General features: G+C 39.7%; 2 protein-coding genes across 2 annotated transcripts in view; one reads left to right on the top strand and one right to left on the bottom strand.

The window, feature by feature from the left end:
• Positions 1-68: 68 nt before the first annotated feature.
• Positions 69-12366, bottom strand: LOC146461440 (uncharacterized). Its single transcript, XM_085086904.1, has 5 exons — positions 12166-12366; positions 9052-9172; positions 8241-8345; positions 1741-1810; positions 69-850 (listed from the first exon to the last, which is right to left on the bottom strand). Exons 1-5 carry the CDS (start codon positions 12348-12350, stop codon positions 546-548), a joined length of 786 nt encoding a protein of 261 aa, XP_084943030.1. The 5' UTR covers positions 12351-12366; the 3' UTR covers positions 69-545.
• A 48-nt stretch (positions 12367-12414) lies between these two features.
• Positions 12415-16990, top strand: part of LOC146461439 (serine/arginine-rich splicing factor 6-like) — a 4766-nt gene continuing 190 nt past the window's right edge. Inside the window, exons 1-7 of the mRNA XM_085086903.1 lie at positions 12415-12714; positions 13472-13542; positions 13656-13727; positions 14260-14329; positions 15375-15448; positions 16179-16272; positions 16469-16990. The exon at positions 16469-16990 is cut by the window's right edge and continues 190 nt beyond it. Of these exons, the coding sequence (XP_084943029.1) occupies positions 12592-12714; positions 13472-13542; positions 13656-13727; positions 14260-14329; positions 15375-15448; positions 16179-16272; positions 16469-16837 (873 nt within the window). The 5' untranslated portion in view covers positions 12415-12591 and the 3' untranslated portion in view covers positions 16838-16990. The remainder of the gene's footprint in view (positions 12715-13471; positions 13543-13655; positions 13728-14259; positions 14330-15374; positions 15449-16178; positions 16273-16468) is intronic.

Genomic DNA, 16990 nt, shown 5'->3' with positions numbered 1-16990 from the left:
GGCAGTCTTGAAAGCCTTCCATTCGTCAAACGTGACAAGTTTTCCTACTCCTACTACCCCAAAAAAGGAAAAACCACACCCGAAATCCCCTGGACCAAACGACCCACCCGCCAGATCAAATTCCCCACTCTCCGGGTACGGGACGCGTTCCGGCAAATGCCGTGGAGGGGTGGGGGATGTTGAAGGTTCGAATTGATCGACGCATAAACTGATGGAACTAAATCTGAGAGGCGGTCGCCCCTTGGACGCCAGTTCATGGGCAATGCAGCTCACAAATGCTTTTTTAGGCTTCAGAACCGGGCTTTTCACAGGCTACAAAGCATTTCTTTTGCCGGCATCAGCTTGTTACCAGAGAGTACCTGTTCACGTAGAGTCCTTATTCCACCACGAGGTAACACTTCACATCATCCGCTTGTTTTTCTTGATAGCGTGCAGTTGATTCAAACGTATATTTTGGCGCTTATATCAGTTTGAGCATATGTAGGATCTTTTCACAAATAAACGCTCCAAATCTTGTTTTGGAAACACCAAGCTTTGTCACATATTCACGTGATATTCCAACCGATATATCTTGGATTCGCTAAATGTACAAACACCATATCCGCCCCATCGCACCTAACGGGCTGCGAAACACGTGACCAAACAGTGAGCGAGTCCATGTGACCAGGCCAGTTTGGTAGCTGAACACGTGACACGCAACGGAAACATTCGCCAAGCTGAATTTGGAAGTCACGTGACGTGGTTTGACCCCAGGGATTGGACGAGAGCGTCTCGCCGAACATTTCACCAATATGGATGATTGTGTTTCCTTTGTAGAACTTCAGGCAATCTAGTGAAAACGAGCAACTCTCTGAAAAATAATGCGTTGTGGACGAAACGTGAGAATAAAGAATATGATAAGAAATCAAAGTAGAGAATACAATTTCTGCGCTTTTCATTAGAGGATAAATCTTAGGAAAACTGCAAAGTTTTTGTCAGTACCCCCTGCCTTTTGCCAGAAACTTGTTGACATCTGGCTTTCCGCATTTGTTGTTGTTCTTGTTGTTTTTGAGATTGTAAAATTCGGCATAACGAAAAATGAAAATCGCTTATTTATTGCAAGAAAGTTTCATCAAATTCTACCAATTCGCGAAAATTAAAGGGGCCGTGTCATGGGATTACTCCGGTTTTTCCATAAAAAATTTGCCAAATATATATTCAAGAACGCTGTTGATACGTCGCTTGTTTCTTGATCACCAATTGGATGAAATCAGGTGAGTTCTCAATGAAAAAACACGAAAAAATAATTTACTACCACGACATATTTTATTACCCATCATTTATTACCACGGAAGAAATTGAAAACGTCCGCCCGACCTTATCAAGTTGGTAGCCATTTCTATCGTGCAGAGTCGCCCATCAATTGCCAAAAAATTATGAATAGTTTGCATGCAAAATTTAAAGTTGGCCTTCAGTTTTCGGTTGTCATTGATGAAAAAGTGTCCTTGGATTTTCAAAGTAATATTGTTCCTTGAATTGTCGAGAAATCTCCCCTCAATAAAACCACGAAATTAATTTTCAGCTTCAGTGTTAACGGACTTCTCCAGAGACAAAATTAGATCTGCGCATTGGATGCAGACTCCGTCTCTTTTATTTTTCGGGGCCCTTTCCTTACCATCCTGAAAATTACGATCAAGGGCATTATAAACGCAATCATTGTTTAGGTTTTAAAGTTGTCGCAGTGCAGTATAAGCGGCATACCTTCGTGATCAGGCCAGCTCAGCAGTAAGGCTCTATCTGCATGATCGCACAAAATGCTTGGACCACCTTCCTAAAACAAGCGGAACAATAGTTGGGACTGAATCTTAGAAATGTTTTGCCTTTAAAATACAGAATAAAAAACAGGACAGATGTAGCTTTTCCTACCTACAAAAGATCGTTCTGCGCATCTCGAGATGCTCGGGTTTCCCATGGGTGGTGCCTACTAATACATGGATATGTTTGCGCGGTTTAAAACTATACGTAAAAAATAGAACTTTGCAAATGCTTTTCGTATCTCGAAAGAAAATTGGGGGTAACCACGCATTTTTCAGAGATAATTAACCTTCAGTTTAGCAAAAAATCCGATACATTGCTTTATATTTTGGCGCCTTTTAGAGATATTATTGATTAATTATCTCTGAAAAATGCATGGTCACCCCCAATTTTCGTTTTGGATTCCAGGAGGCCTTGCTAAGATCTGCTTTTAACGCATAGTCATAAACCGCAGAAAAATACTTCGGTATTAGTAGGCACCGTCCTTTAAGGACCCTAGTCAGCCACACCTTTGTTTTTGCTTATATGCGAGAGTTTGGCTATTATATTTTATTCGGAGCATGTCGAAATGAACGAAATCACTGAGAAACTACTAAAGATAATGAAACATACTTTTAGGAACACAACTTACAGTAAAGCAATAAGATTTCGCTTCACCATGCAATATCAATAATTTCGATGGCATCAAAAATGGCGGAGGCTGACTAGGGTCCTTTAAGTGGAAGATTCTGCAGCCGTTCACTATATTCCGAAGGATTTTCATCTGTTTTCCCGAGTTTCCCGTTCCTAATATATCGTTACCTTCGAGCAAGTGATTCGTGATATCTTCCAGAGCCGTAAAGAATGCTTGCAGAAAAAATTCCAACTGCGGGCCTGCAGGTAACACCTAAATAGTTTTCGCACCTGTAAACTTTTTTTTAAGTCCGTTTTCTTGCGATTGGTAGTAGTTACTCGTGCAACAATGTAGCACAAAGTATTCCTCTAAATTTCTCAACGTCTTATCTTTCAAAATAACTAAAAATTGTGCACGTAAAACAGTTTTCGGGTCTGAAATGTTTCCTTTTGCTAAACGCAACTGACTCAATCGTATCCACATGACTGAAACCTTGCAACAAGATGCAGTATCACTTCAAAACTGAACATGTTTACTGACGTTCACGAGGGCGGAGGGTGATAAAGATGCCAGAGTCACTTAGAACTTCCAAGAAATGTAAGCGTCAGAAATTTCCTTTTAATTTAATATATTAAGAACAATGAGTAATACAGGGAAAATGAACAGAACTTTACTGTGAAGGTCTTCAGATTCACTTCAGCTATTTTCATTTGTCTGCTCTTTTATGCCAACTGATAGCGCATTGTGAGATAATTATTTGATGTAATATTCATTGAGTAACACAAGCGGACTCCGAAAAGGAAATCCGAATGCTCCTATAAGGAGTTGAACCTAAGACCTTCCGATTACTGGTTCGGGTGCTCTACCATTGAGCTACAGGAGACTCGTGGGAGCTAAGGCCATTAAACTAGGTTCATGGGACAAACATCCTGCATACTGCTAGGATTTGAATGTCAATGTGTGGCATACGCGCAATAAAATAAATGTGATGGGATAATTTAAGCCTGGTGAATAAATGAGAATGATGTATTATTCAGTGATAGACACAGGCAAACTCGGAAATTGGAAATCCGAATGCTCCTATCAGGAGTTGAACCTAAGACCTTCCGATTACTAGTTCGGATGCTCTACCACTGAGCTACAGGAGACTCGTGGGAACTAAGGCTATTAAACTAGGTTCATGGGACAAACATCCTGCATACCGTGCTAACTAGAGGTGATTTGAATGTCGTAGTGTGGCATAAACGCAATGGAATAAATGTGATGGTATATTATGGAGGGGAATATTGGACAAAAATGTGATTGGATCGTACCGTATTGCTTTGTATTTGGTGATGCTATGAATCTACCAGTACGGTACTATGTCGTACCCGGTAGGATGTTATATCGAAACAGCGATGGTATTATATCGTACCCAGTAACACAATTAATCCTTCGACATGCTATTATATCGTACCCGATGATGATATGTCGTACCCAGTGATGCTATATCGTACCCTTATGTCGTACCTGGTGATGCAATGTCGTACCTGGTGATGCAATGTCGTACCCGGTGATTCAATGTCGTACCCGGTGATGCCATATCGTCCATATCGTAAAACGTCTGGATGCGGGCGAACAGCATTGTCAGCGGGTTTTTTTGTTTACGAGAAAAGGCGGGAAGTTGACGTCACGTGATATGACTAGCTCTTCGCGTCGTCTGCTCCTCCATAGTTTTGTCAGAGCTTTTGAAAAATGTCGGAGCAAACTTCCGAGAAAAATGTTCTCTCCAGAACGACGGAAATTTTGCGAAATGCCAGGAATGCATTACAAGAACTAGAAAACTTGGTGACTGGATCCACCAGCGGCGAACATGAACAATATTTTATAAATAGTGACAGGCCTGCGCTACTCTCACGTGCGTGTTTTAACCGTTTTTAGAGTTTTGCTCTCACGAGTGTATCCTTGAGAGACCTACCTCTTTTGTATGAAATTAGAGGAGGTTCCTTGTAAATTTCTCTGAGCAATGGTTATCGTTCTATTAAATGCCAGTTTGCCATTAGTATTTGTTTCAACTTAGTAACTGATGGGTGGTATTGCGTGACAAACTGGGCAAGATTCTCTTGTTTGTGCGAGGTTTTTGTTGAAGGGCCTGTTTTCTATTCTCAACTGAAAATCACTTCTGAGAGAGTTCTCTGCACTAGATATTTTGGATAGCCCCTCTCGATAACTCGTGATTCGAAATGTTTGATTTTTTTCTTCAAATGTTGCTTTCGTTGGGTTTGTCCGGAGAAGTCTGAGGGCCTCTCCTTCGATGAAACCTCTTTTTACTCTTGGTGACACGAGGAGAAATGTGTGTACTGGAATGTCTCAGTAGCTTTGTAGTGAGTGCGTACATCGAGCACTGATTCGGTAATGAATCTGTTGCCTTTATAAACCACAGTGCCCAGGAATGTAATTTCAGAAATTTCAGCCGTGAATTTGATGGTAGGGTGGTGACCCGGGGGTGGTGATTGTTGGCTTGTTCAATGAACTGATATAACTCCTCTCTGCTGATATCCCAGAGGGAGAACATATCGCCAATATATCGTTTCCAAACGACCGGTTTGAATGCGCTTCGGTTAAGGAGTTCTGTTTCGACTTTGCCCATAAAAATATTGGCGAAAGCGACTGCTTTCGCTAGTTGAAATGTAACCCTTTCAAGATAACTCTCCAAAGCAACCGATGGTTGTACTGGTGGTTCCCAGTTAGACTTAACGTGGAAAGGATGAGGTTCTTCGTTTTTCCCGTGGAATACGTATTGGAGGCGCATTCTTCTTGCAAAGTCATTTAAGTCTTGCAAGAGTTGGCGTCTAATTAGATTATCATTTGTCACGGATGTTGGAATGAATTTAAGTCGTTTCGCCACGAGGTTTACTTGGTCGCTTGTGAGTTCTATATTGGAGAGCTTTTTACTGTTTTTTGTTGGCCTCAAAAGTCTCGTGTTTTTGTGCTTTGCGTTTGAACTTTTTACGTTCTTTGCGTTTTTTGTTTGCTACACTTGGATTGTTTGTGACCCTTTTTCCCTCGTTAGTATTAGGAGATTCAGATAACAGACAGGTATACTGTTTCCTGTCTTTATTAAAAAACTCCTGAAATTTTGACAGCTGATTGTTGAATTCTTTGAACTTATTCTGGATGTTCTCGGCTATCTTAGTTACATTGTTTGTTGTTACATTGGTGTCACTGTTCGCCGACTGGCTATTTCTGATCTGTTCTTATTTCCATCAGTATTACGGTGGACCGGTCAGTATAAAATGCAGACTGAGACCAAAACCGCCTCTTCGTCAAATACAGGATACATTTTGAATTTTTTCAACTTAACCTAGTGTCACGCAATCACATTTCCGAGATCATCTCCCACAAAAATGACCTAATATTTTTGACCCATTTCTCAACAGTTTGTTTTCTTTATCTCAATTTGGTAGCTTTCATTTCCTGAGGCCCTTTCTTCACAAAGAAGAATCGAGCTTTTAAAATCGCTTTGCATTAGTTCGTAAACAATTACGCCCATGACGGTTTTCATAATTATTATAATGAGGGAAACAGACTTGATTTCCGAGGGGGCAAGCAATTTGACATCGACAGATTTTAACTAGTTTGTTTAAATATTAACGAAGTTTGTCAAAGACAAATTGTATTCTAGCAATACATGAACCCATATTTTATTCAAAAAACGTTATTTTACTGCCACCCTGACTGCCACTTACCGATGTCGCCAATGTCATGTTGACGCAAAGCGGTGAAAAGGTCAACCACGTGCGAAGTAAAGGTCATGTGTCCGCGTTATTGATTACGTCATTCTTTGGGGTTGTTTATTTCAAGGTTGACGCTTTTCGAAAAGAATATCATAACGTCAATTTCATGGGAAATGATCTCGAAAGACGATTGTATGACACTAGCGTAAGTTCAGTTGAAAAAATTCAAAATGTATCCTGTATTTGACGAAGAGGTGGTTTTGGTCTCAGTCTGCATTTTATACCCAGTCTGTAGTCTGCAGTCTGCATTTTATATCTAGTCTGCATTTTATACCCAGTCTGCAATCTGCAGTCTGCATTTTATACTGACCGTACGGTGGACCACTTTCGTGTCTCTTAGAGCTATGGGCCGTTTCTGACGCTTTACAGTCAACCCAGGTCACGCGTGAACGATATTTTCGAAATTTGAACGGAGTTTTGAAACTTACATGTCAGTTTTGAAAATCGCCAACGAGATTTCAGAGTCGTATAAATTTCCCTAGCTTATTGACGGTATAAAGCTAAGAATTTTTCTTTACATTGCAAAATTGAACATTTCAAGAATAACAATTGTTTCCCAAGTATTTTGAATCTTTTTTTCAGTTAATGCGTCTTTTTCGGAACGATTTCCAGAGAAATGTCCAACATTCCATTCAAACGCGGACATTACAAAGAGAAATTCGAATGTTCATTTCATTCTTGGAAATACTGTTCACGCGTGGCCTGGGTTGACTGTAAAGCGATTCTATGCTTCAGGCCCCAGTTGTCCAAATGCCGGATAACTTTATCCAGCGGATAAGTCACAATCCGACAGTTTCAATCTGTGCAAAGATTTCAGTATTTCCTCGTGCAAAAGCGAATATGAACACTCTGACCTCAGCTTAATTGGGGAGAGTACGAAAACCTTGGACAACATTTAACGTGAAGTATATTTTTGACGCTGAAGAGTGCCTTATCCAGCGGATAAAGTTATCCAGCCTTTGAACAACTCGGGCCAGTTGAATTTGACGTTCGAGAAAGCTAGTCAGAGCTCTTATGATGCCTTGTTCTGCTTGGTTGCGAATACGTTTAATATTGACCTCGCATGCTTTTGTAGCCAGAATTAGGAAAATCATGCAAGACACTTTTGATAATATCATCCAACTCTTCATCTGTAATACTAGCATATGTATTACGAACAGACATCCCATTTTCTTCAAGCCTTCTATAAACTGTTTTCACACTTACACAGAGCATTTCAGCTATATCAGTTACCTTGAACCCATTCTGAAGTAAATACTCCAGCCATTCACTGGGAATATCGAATCTTGGTCTTCCCTTGCAACCTCAGTGTTTTTACCGCTGGAGGTGAGTCTGTTAAACCATCGTTGCTATCTTTGTCAATTGTCGATAGCATTCGTGCTGCTTCAAGCAAACTCCTAAGAAGTGAGTCTTCTAAAGCTCCCCCTACCCTCAACAGCAGAGCGCAAACCCAGTCAATCTTGTTTCTTGCAAAGTCGATGTTGTTGCTATACTCTGCACTTTCTAACTTATTTATAACATCACTCAACACTGCTCTGATGTTTACGCTAACCAGCTGAAAGGGTGACTGATGTTGACCTTCCATATTTTGGTGATAAATCAAAATTTGCTTGTTCTACCGACTTCTCGCCAAAATTAGAAAAAAATATGGCCGCCTACGAAAATTTCTAAGCAAAATAAACCCGCTGACCATAATGTTTGCCGGTATCTACGATGGTGCATCACAACTGGATACGACATTGAATCACCGGGTACGACATTGAATCACCGGGTACGACATTGCATCACCGGGTACGACATAAGGGTACGATATAGCATCACTGGGTACGACATATCATCATCGGGTACGATATAATAGCATGTCGAAGGATTAATTGTGTTACTGAGTACGATATAATACCATCGCTGTTTCGATATAACATCCTACCGGGTACGACATAGTACCGTACTGGTAGATTCATGGCATCACCGAATACAAAGCAATACGGTACGATCCAATCACATTTTTGTCCAATATTCCCCTCCATAGTATATTTGTTTGTGTGCTGATAAGTTACCATAATCTCCGTGTATCTCATTTCAGCTGGGTACACTGTGTTTTCATCAAATGCTAGTATGTCAGCTCCTCGCTCTTGGAGGAGGAATTCCCAGTAACCAGTTCCCTGCAAAACATCAAAGCGAAACGCTTCAATGATATAATCTTTAATAAAGCAGCAGTCTCATGGGAATTGGTTTAAATACAACTTTCTACAACTGGAGATCATCAACAGGCCAAAATAAATTAATCAATTTTGAATTTTTCAAAGTAATAACAGCCAGCCACCATGGCAAAGAATTAATAACAATGTTATGAAATACAGGGGAATAACTTTGGCTTTTTCAAGCTGATATCTATTTCCATTTTAACAATCCATAACTAAGTATTTTTTATTTTATAAATAGTTTGTGTGACCACAATAAGTTTTGATTTTTGTAATTTTGGCAAAAAAAAAAACGTCCTTTGGATTTTCAATTTGTTACTGATAATAGATGACAGTAAGAGATACAAAATGAAAAGCACATTTAATTTTTTATGCAAATTTTATATTTCCTTCCTTAAATTTCCTTACAGTCACCCAAACTCCAATATAACTTATATGGCTGCTACTAAGGCTACCAATCCCCCATCACCTGGCCCCCTCTGCTCAATTTAAGTTTGTTAAGTTTCAACATTACTGACCATTAATATTTTGGTGACTGACTTTACGCTAATGCCAAGTTGGCAACTCTTGTTCAAATCAAGTGACCACTGGCTGATCAGTAAGCTGCCATAGTGCCTAAAATATTGTATATTTAAAACAAGGTCCTCTTTGCCCTTGTAATACTTACAGCGCCTGCAGAGATGACAGGCATTTTTAAATTCAAGATATGCTCAAGCGCCTGGTGAGAAGGAACAGAAAATGAAAACAGGATCTGCAGCCTTTGGCATGAACTCCTGTCATCCACATCCCTAGTCAGTGACAAAGCAGATTAAATGAGTAAGAAGTAATGCTCATCATTTCGAGGAAGAGGTAAGCAGTCGAAACGTCATGACTTACAACTACATCAAAGTGATTAGTCATCATGAGACAAATGATTATACACTTATTATTGTTAATGCTCGTCATGTTACAAGCATGGGACAAATAAAAAGCCTGAGTGGCCTGATGGGAAACAAAGTCATAACCTGTCAACACTGGTCCGATGCTTGGCCCTTGATTCGTGAGTGCATACTGCTAGGATTAGTTTAAATCTCTGCTGTCTAATAATACTACAATAATTATTGAATCGTTTAAATTTAGCGAGCAGGAGAACGCTTGTGTGATGATATATTTTTACCTAAATCCCACTTGTCCCCTCTAGCTCACTGCATTAGTAGAGTCAGTGTGCACTAATAAATTTATGTGCAGTTCCAGAAAATATCCATACTTCCCCCACAGAAGGTTTTTTGTTTTGCACCCCCTGTCCCCCCAGTTAATTCCAGTTTAGCTAAATACATTGCTTCTCAAATTTTGATTTTTAAACCTCCCTCCCCCTAGGAATTTCCGATGACCTTCCATGTGGTGGGTATGGACTTTTCATGGAACTGCACAATAGGAAGGCCACAGGTTTGATCCCTATTAGGAGAACTTAGAATGTTGTTTTTTTAATATGCCTATGTCACTGTCCATAACGATGAAATATAGTTTTCCAGGGCCAGGCCAGGGGACCCCACGGTATTTTCGGTGAGGGTGTGCCAATCGGTTCTCTAAACCCTGATTCACTTTCAGACCAAAAGTAATATGTCGTTTTCCAGTACCCTTTTCAGATCTATTTTCTGGAATCCTGATACCTGTTTTAAAACAAAATGGTTATAATAAAATCTTTACCCCATTTAAGATAAAAAACAGCTCAAAAACCATCCCTTTTGGCACTGCACATGATCCAATTTGCGTATCATTTTGAGCCCTTGTAAAATCACCAATTTTTACCCTATAGATGTAAATGATGGTAGATTCTATAACTATACAAAAACAATTTTTTGCTTCATAGGAATGGTAAGAAAATGGCCTGCCAACCTTTGTTTTGTTTTTTCTTGAAAATTAAGGTTTCTCTTTATGCACCAGCCAATTGAAATCCTGGTCCCCTGAACCCCGGGACATAGCAGGGATTTAACGCAGCCATAGTTGGGATTTAGCACTCATTTAAGGACAGTGCCTGCTATTATTACATAACTGTGCATACATTCTGCGCATCTCCAGATAATCGGGTTTCCTATGGGTGGTGCCTACTAATACAGGGATATTTTTGCGTGGTTTAAAACTATACGGAGAAAGCAGAACTTACCAAATGCTTTTGGTATCTTGAAAGAAAACGGGGGGTAACCATGCATTTTTCAGAGATAATTGAGCTTCAATTTAGGAAAAAATCCCATACATTGCTTTATATTTTGCAGTTTTTTAGAGATATTATTGCTTAATTATCTCTGAAAAATGCATGGCTCCCCCCAGTTTTCCTTTTGGATTGCAATAGCCCTTGCTAAGATCTGCTTTTCCCTCATAGTCACAAACCACACAAAAATACTTCAGTATTAGTGGGCACCTGGCTCCAAGGAGCAGGGAAATTAACAAAATGTCAGTTTGACCATGGCCATTGACTCAAAGCGGGGACAACAGTGGGGATTTAACATGAAGGAACATTAAGCGAAGTCCTTGTCCTTCTAATTTTTATGTGATTTTAAATAAAAACAGTCACAAACGTTTCCATAACTGGGTATGTGACTTAATTTAATTTAATTAGATAGATAATTAAATTGAGCTTATTTTAAGAGATGTTTGAGTTACGTCAGGTTCAGGCACAAGGATTGATTGGAATTGAGTCACTCAAGATGGTCTATTTCCTGTCCAAAGTGGTTCATTAGCAACAGTTTTGTGTCGTTATCTTAGAAGACTGGATACACAGGATCAGCAACTCCTAGAAAAGACCACAACTCGAATCACAGATTTAAGAAGTGAGCTAGCCTGTGTACAAGTTCCGGTTGGAAGGGCCGAGAAGGAACTGGCCTCAAGTGAAGTGGCACATGGGAGGGGGGGGGGGGGGGCATCCTCGACTAGAGAGCCTGTTCACAGGCTAGAAGTGAGTTCGTTAAATGTGCTGAATCACCTGTGCCGGTTTTTGATACTAAATCAAAATCTACAATGTGCTGACAATTAAAAAAAAAATAATGAAAAATCTTATGATACCACGCTAAATGTTACATCCGTCACAACGTCGATTTGTACCAACAAACCTTAAGCCTCCCATGCAGACGTCCTTAAGGGTTTGTTACGCGTTCGTTATGCGTGACAAACCCCTAAGGATGCCTGCATGGGAGGCTACAACAAACCCAAACTGATTTGTATTTCATTTGGTTCTGAAGTAGGGTACTGATGCCTTCCTATGCAGGGCATTTAACAGTCTACTTGACCCCAAGGAACGGGGAAATTAGCGGCGTTTTAACACCAGGCCAATGTTAAATTCCCCGCTATGTCCTGGGTCCAAGGGGGGTGGGGGATTCAAATGACTAGTGCATTGGTCTCCTGAGGGGAACAAGAAAAGATTGAGAAAACAAATGGGGTGGGGAGGAGGTCAATAAAGCAGAGCTTCAATTAAAACAAGATCAAAGTCAGATTATAATTCATAGCCATTTTCCTGGTTTAAGTCATCTTTCATTTAATTCTTAAGGGATTAGTTCTGAATGCTTATGACTTATGCAGCTGCAGCTGTCAATGTAAAGTCGCAAGGGAGTGGGGGGGGGGGGGGCGGTTTGGTGGCACATTTGAACCTCAGGGCATTTGTAGATGGTAAAAAGAACAAAAGAGTCTCTAAACTTAAACATTTGTTAGAAAGTCTAAAATGGCCACAAGTCTCCATTACGGATAGACAGGCCGCCTTAAACTTGCCCTGCCTGGCACCCGTAGTCGGTATAGCGGTAGATAGGTGTACCTTATCCAAGAATTCAAGCTGTCCCTCTCTTTTTCACTGAGTGAAACGTCACAAAAGCGGTGAATTGTGTTTGGAGCATGTTTCATCTTCCACTTAAATATTTCATAGTACAATATTTCTCCATTTCCTTTCCGTTGTTTTAGCGTGTTGTACGACAGCCGTTGCGGCAGCTCAAGATCCTCCATTGTGTTTACGAGCCTGCGGTACTGATGACCATCGTTCAGGCGTTGCGGGGGGAAACCACATCACGTGATCAGCATCGCTTTGCATTTTGAGTCCGCCATTTTGGTAGTTGGTTGTTAAGCTTTACTGGGAAGATTAGTCCTAGTTTTGGTCTAGAATAACTGTTTACTTACTTAAAATCCGCCCTTGCGTTTCCGTTTGGGTTTAAGATTCCGTTAGTTGAGATTTTGTGCAGTTTAAAGCATGAGTTGCCGTGTATATTTGGGAAGACTGCCCTACGGCACGAGGGAACGCGACGTCGACAAATTTTTTCGCGGCTACGGAAAGCTGCGAGAAATCAACTTAAAGAATGGATATGGATTTGTGGTGAGTTGTTTTGATATTATTTAGGTGTTAAATCGATCACAGATTGAAAAAATGTGTTCTTTAAATCAAAATCTTGCAAAAGTTTGAAGAAGCACATGGTCGAAAAGCTATTCTTGCATAAATTATAGATTTCTTTGACTTCAAGCAATTAAAAAATTGCGTATGATAGAAGCCTTTACAATTTCCCTATCATGCGAACCGAATACTTTTTACAGGCATACAACGAAAAACACCAGTTCTTCTCTTAAGGCTTCTGATTATGTGTAGAAATGATACAACCTTACATAAGGTAATATTTCGATTTTGTGTTAAATGCATTTTACGCTGATTTCCTTTTTTACTTTCTTTCTGTGTAAAAAATATTGTGCTTGTTTAATCTGGTATAATTTCTAGAATACATATAAATTCCAGCTGAAGTTGCTTTCTTCTACACAAATGGGGTTTTTGACACGCTTTCGCATACTTTTTTATGCATTTCCGCCTATTGTCCATACTAAAATGCCCCAAAACGCTGATGGAAACGGAGACTTTCAAAAATGGTTTCAAAAGTGGAGACTTCTGAAAACACTTCATTTCTAGTGTGGACAGGTGAGAACAATATCAAAACACCAGTGTGGACGAAAATGTTTTGCTTTGTTTTCGCCGAGAAGAAGAAAAAAACGGACGCTTTTGAAAATGCATCAGTGTGGTTGGGGCCTTAGTGTGTTATATGTAGCATAGGAAATAAATAAAGCATCTTGATTTCAACTCTTTACAGGAATTTGAAGACTCGAGGGATGCAGATGATGCTGTTTATGAATGTAATGGGAAAGACATGATGGGTGAAAGGTAAGAAATCCATTCAGTTGCCATGGGATATTATGCTTCAAGGGGCTCTTTGAAGTGCTTCAGTGATGGAATTCAGTGTGATTTGACTTCACTGATGTTTAATTTGATTTCAGAATTCTAGTTGAACATTCCCGTGGAACAGCCAGAGGTTTCAGTGGTGGTCGCAAATCCAGAGCCAGGGATAAGTAAGTGGGCTAAACTTCAACCGTGATATCATCACATAAGTCAGCATTATGTAAGCCGTTGAAATCTCATCCCCAATGGAAGTGTTGCAGCAAATTCACAATGTCAAATGGCCACAAATGTAATGGGCTTTGTACAAAACATCCCTATGGTTGGCAAATTGGACAGTTCTCAATTGCCATAGTATTTTCAACAAGTAACAACAAGCATGTGTACAAGAGAGTCCAAACAACACTCAAGGAGCACATGTTCATGCTTGCATCTAATGAAAACTGGGTAAATTATTTGATGTTGAGATACTTCAGTAATCAAAGATGACTTCGAGTCATTTAATTTTCACCTTACCCCATATAAACTACAGCTGTCATAGATTTCAGTGGAAGCTTTTCCCATTTATTGGAATAACTGATTTTGAAAACAGATGAAAATAGTTTGGGGGAGATTGGTTTACCTTAAAACTTGTGATGGTTTTTGGGAAAGTAGGTTGCTAACAGGAGCCTGAATTTTGTAAATGACCCATATCTCTTGCGTTAGGTATGGGCCCCCTGTGAGGACACCATGGAGGGTGACTGTTGAAAACTTATCAACACGCATTAGTTGGCAGGTTAGTCTGTGATCCAGTTAAAATACCCAACTTGTTACTTGCTAGAGATTTAAAAAAGATAGAAATCGGTATTAATACCACCATTTTCAGTGTAGTCCTTGTAATGCCCTGAAAGATTTTGATGCCTTTTGCTTGAGACTTAAGTGAATACAGTAGTGTGTGAAAAGTTTGTTGGTATAGCTGTGGAACAAATTTAGTTGCTTCTCACTGATATGTAGTTCGTAAAAAGTTTTATGTAATTTCTTAGGTGTAAAATGTGTTGTTATGCCTACTTTGTGTCCTTGTGTAGTTAAAAGGTCTTAGATTTTTATCAGTTTGTTAAAAGCAAGAGGGTGGTTTGAATTTTGATTGTACACAATGTTTGGGATCATCGTTCAGGAAGGAGAAAGGATATTAAACATATTATTTAGCTTTCTGTAAGTGGGCAAGTATGACAAGAATAAGATTTGGTATTCATTGCCTTGCCTTCAAATATTTTCAGTTGCAAGATGCACTTGTGAGGGGTGATGTGAGGGTATTCACAGATGCATAGATGATAAGACTGAAGCGCTCCTCTCTGATGGATGAATGGTTTTGATTCTCAGAGATGGCCATCAGAAGTCAATACATACAGTCGTGATGAGACGAGTTTTCACAAAGGCATGACGCAAAAACACTTCATGGCCATCATGACGACTGATGCTTTGAAAATGAGTCAGATGTTGGATCCCTCCGAAATCATTAGCTGTAGTATTTCAGTTTCTCACAGTAATTTGACCCTCTTATTAATTCATGGCTGGCCAGATTTATAGTTTTTTCTTAGTGGACTGTTTTTAAAAAAGACAGAGAGAGTGCGTAAAATATTCTGTCAATGAGGTGAAGCAAGTGGAGATGCCTGTTCTGATTTTATAATTTTAAAAGAAAAAGAGGTGTGTAATAGGAACTTGGCTAAAACGTTCAATGAGACAAGCGATATTTAGTTCTTTAATTTCATGATCTAAGTTCATTGGCTTTCAGAAATCAGAATGGCCTGGGTTGTGTTGTTAAGTGTGAGTCTCGTTAATAGGATCTGAAAGACTATGCACGCCAAGCAGGAGAGGTGACATATGGAGATGCACACAAACAGAGGCAAGGTGAAGGGTGAGTAGTCAAACTGGAAAGTTGTTTGTATTTATAGTAACCCAAGAACCATATTTTAAGAAAGAAGTTTAATCACAGATGTGAATACCAAGTTTTTGTAATAAACACAACCAGTGGATGGCCTCCTTTGCTACTGCATAGACTTTCTGTGTATCTCAGGATGCTCAGAGAAACTTTAATTCTGTAAGGATGGTAGCGACTAATTCAAAGGTATTTTTGCATGCCTTTTTCAAATTATGACTCTGTGGGAAAGGAAGATCTAAGCATGGGCCATTTAGATCCAAAAAGAAAATTGGGGGAAACCATGCATTTTTCAGAGATAATTAAGCTTCAGTTTTCGAGAAGATGCTGCACTACATTGTTATCTGATTTAAAACTTTCTAGAAAAATTATTGTTGCTTAACAATTTCTGAAAAATGTGTGGCCATTGCCAATTTTCTCTTTAGGTTTTAATAACCCTTGCTAAAATCTGCCTTTTCCGCATGGTCATAAACCACTTTAAAAGTATTTCTGTATTAGGAGGTGCTGTGGTTGACATCTTGGGTTAATTATGCCTTCAATATCTTCAAAAAGTTAGCATCTATAGGCCACCCAGACAGGCTTCACGTCACAATTTGGTGGTCATTTTAATACACTTGTAATAAGTAATCCTAATGATATGCATGTGGGGAAGATCATTTCTTTGCATTTGATTGTGATTCTTATGAGGCATTGGTTTTATTTTATCCAGCACATTAGAGTTTGCAACAAAGAGAGACATGAAAAATGCCATCAGGAAACTAGATGGGACTGAGCTAAATGGAAAGAAGATTAGGATGGTTGATGTGAGTACTGACATTTGAAGCTGTCTTGGTAAAACTCTGTCTCATGTTTTGTTTTTTTTGTTGTTGTTTTTTTTTTCAACCATTGTAAGTTAGTTTTTATGAAAAAAAAATCAACTAGAATCCTCTGATGTAGCTTAATTATTTCATATACTTTGCACAGTGCTGAGTGCTGTCTTCTTTTTTTTTTTTTTTGTAGGAGAGTCCACGTTCTCGTTCCCGATCGCGTTCTCGATCTCGAAGCCGCTCTAGATCTAGACAGCGATCTCATTCCAGGTCCCGCTCTGGTTCACGGTCGAAGCGCCGCCACTCCAGATCCCATTCACGATCACGTTCCAAGTCACACTCTCGCTCACCGCGGCGCAAGTCACATTCCAAATCACACTCCAGGTCAAAGTCTCGCTCTAAGTCACGATCTCGTTCAAGATCACCACATAAGTCCAAGTCGAGATCACGTTCACACTCTGGATCACGATCACCCAGACATGATAAAGAGGCATCTCCTGAACCTGAGGCCGGCGAGAATCAGAACCAGAGTGTAGGAAATGAGGATACCGAGCCCCAGTAAAGAATGAATTAGTCTGATTGCTGTCTCTTATTTAGTATTCTGAAAATACTCTTTACAGCATGGTTTAATTTATGCTGCCAGATCTGTTTTGCCCAACTCTGCTTTGGGTGGACTTGTAGAAGCTAACTTTGTAACAGACCAACATGCTGCCAT

Source organism: Pavona decussata, unplaced genomic scaffold (assembly GCF_977016875.1).
Source record: "Pavona decussata unplaced genomic scaffold, jaPavDecu1.1 SCAFFOLD_198, whole genome shotgun sequence".
NCBI classification, from domain to species: Eukaryota; Metazoa; Cnidaria; class Anthozoa; order Scleractinia; family Agariciidae; genus Pavona; species Pavona decussata.
Note: the sequence above shows the minus strand (reverse complement) of the source record. Positions and strands in the feature narration are given on the sequence as shown.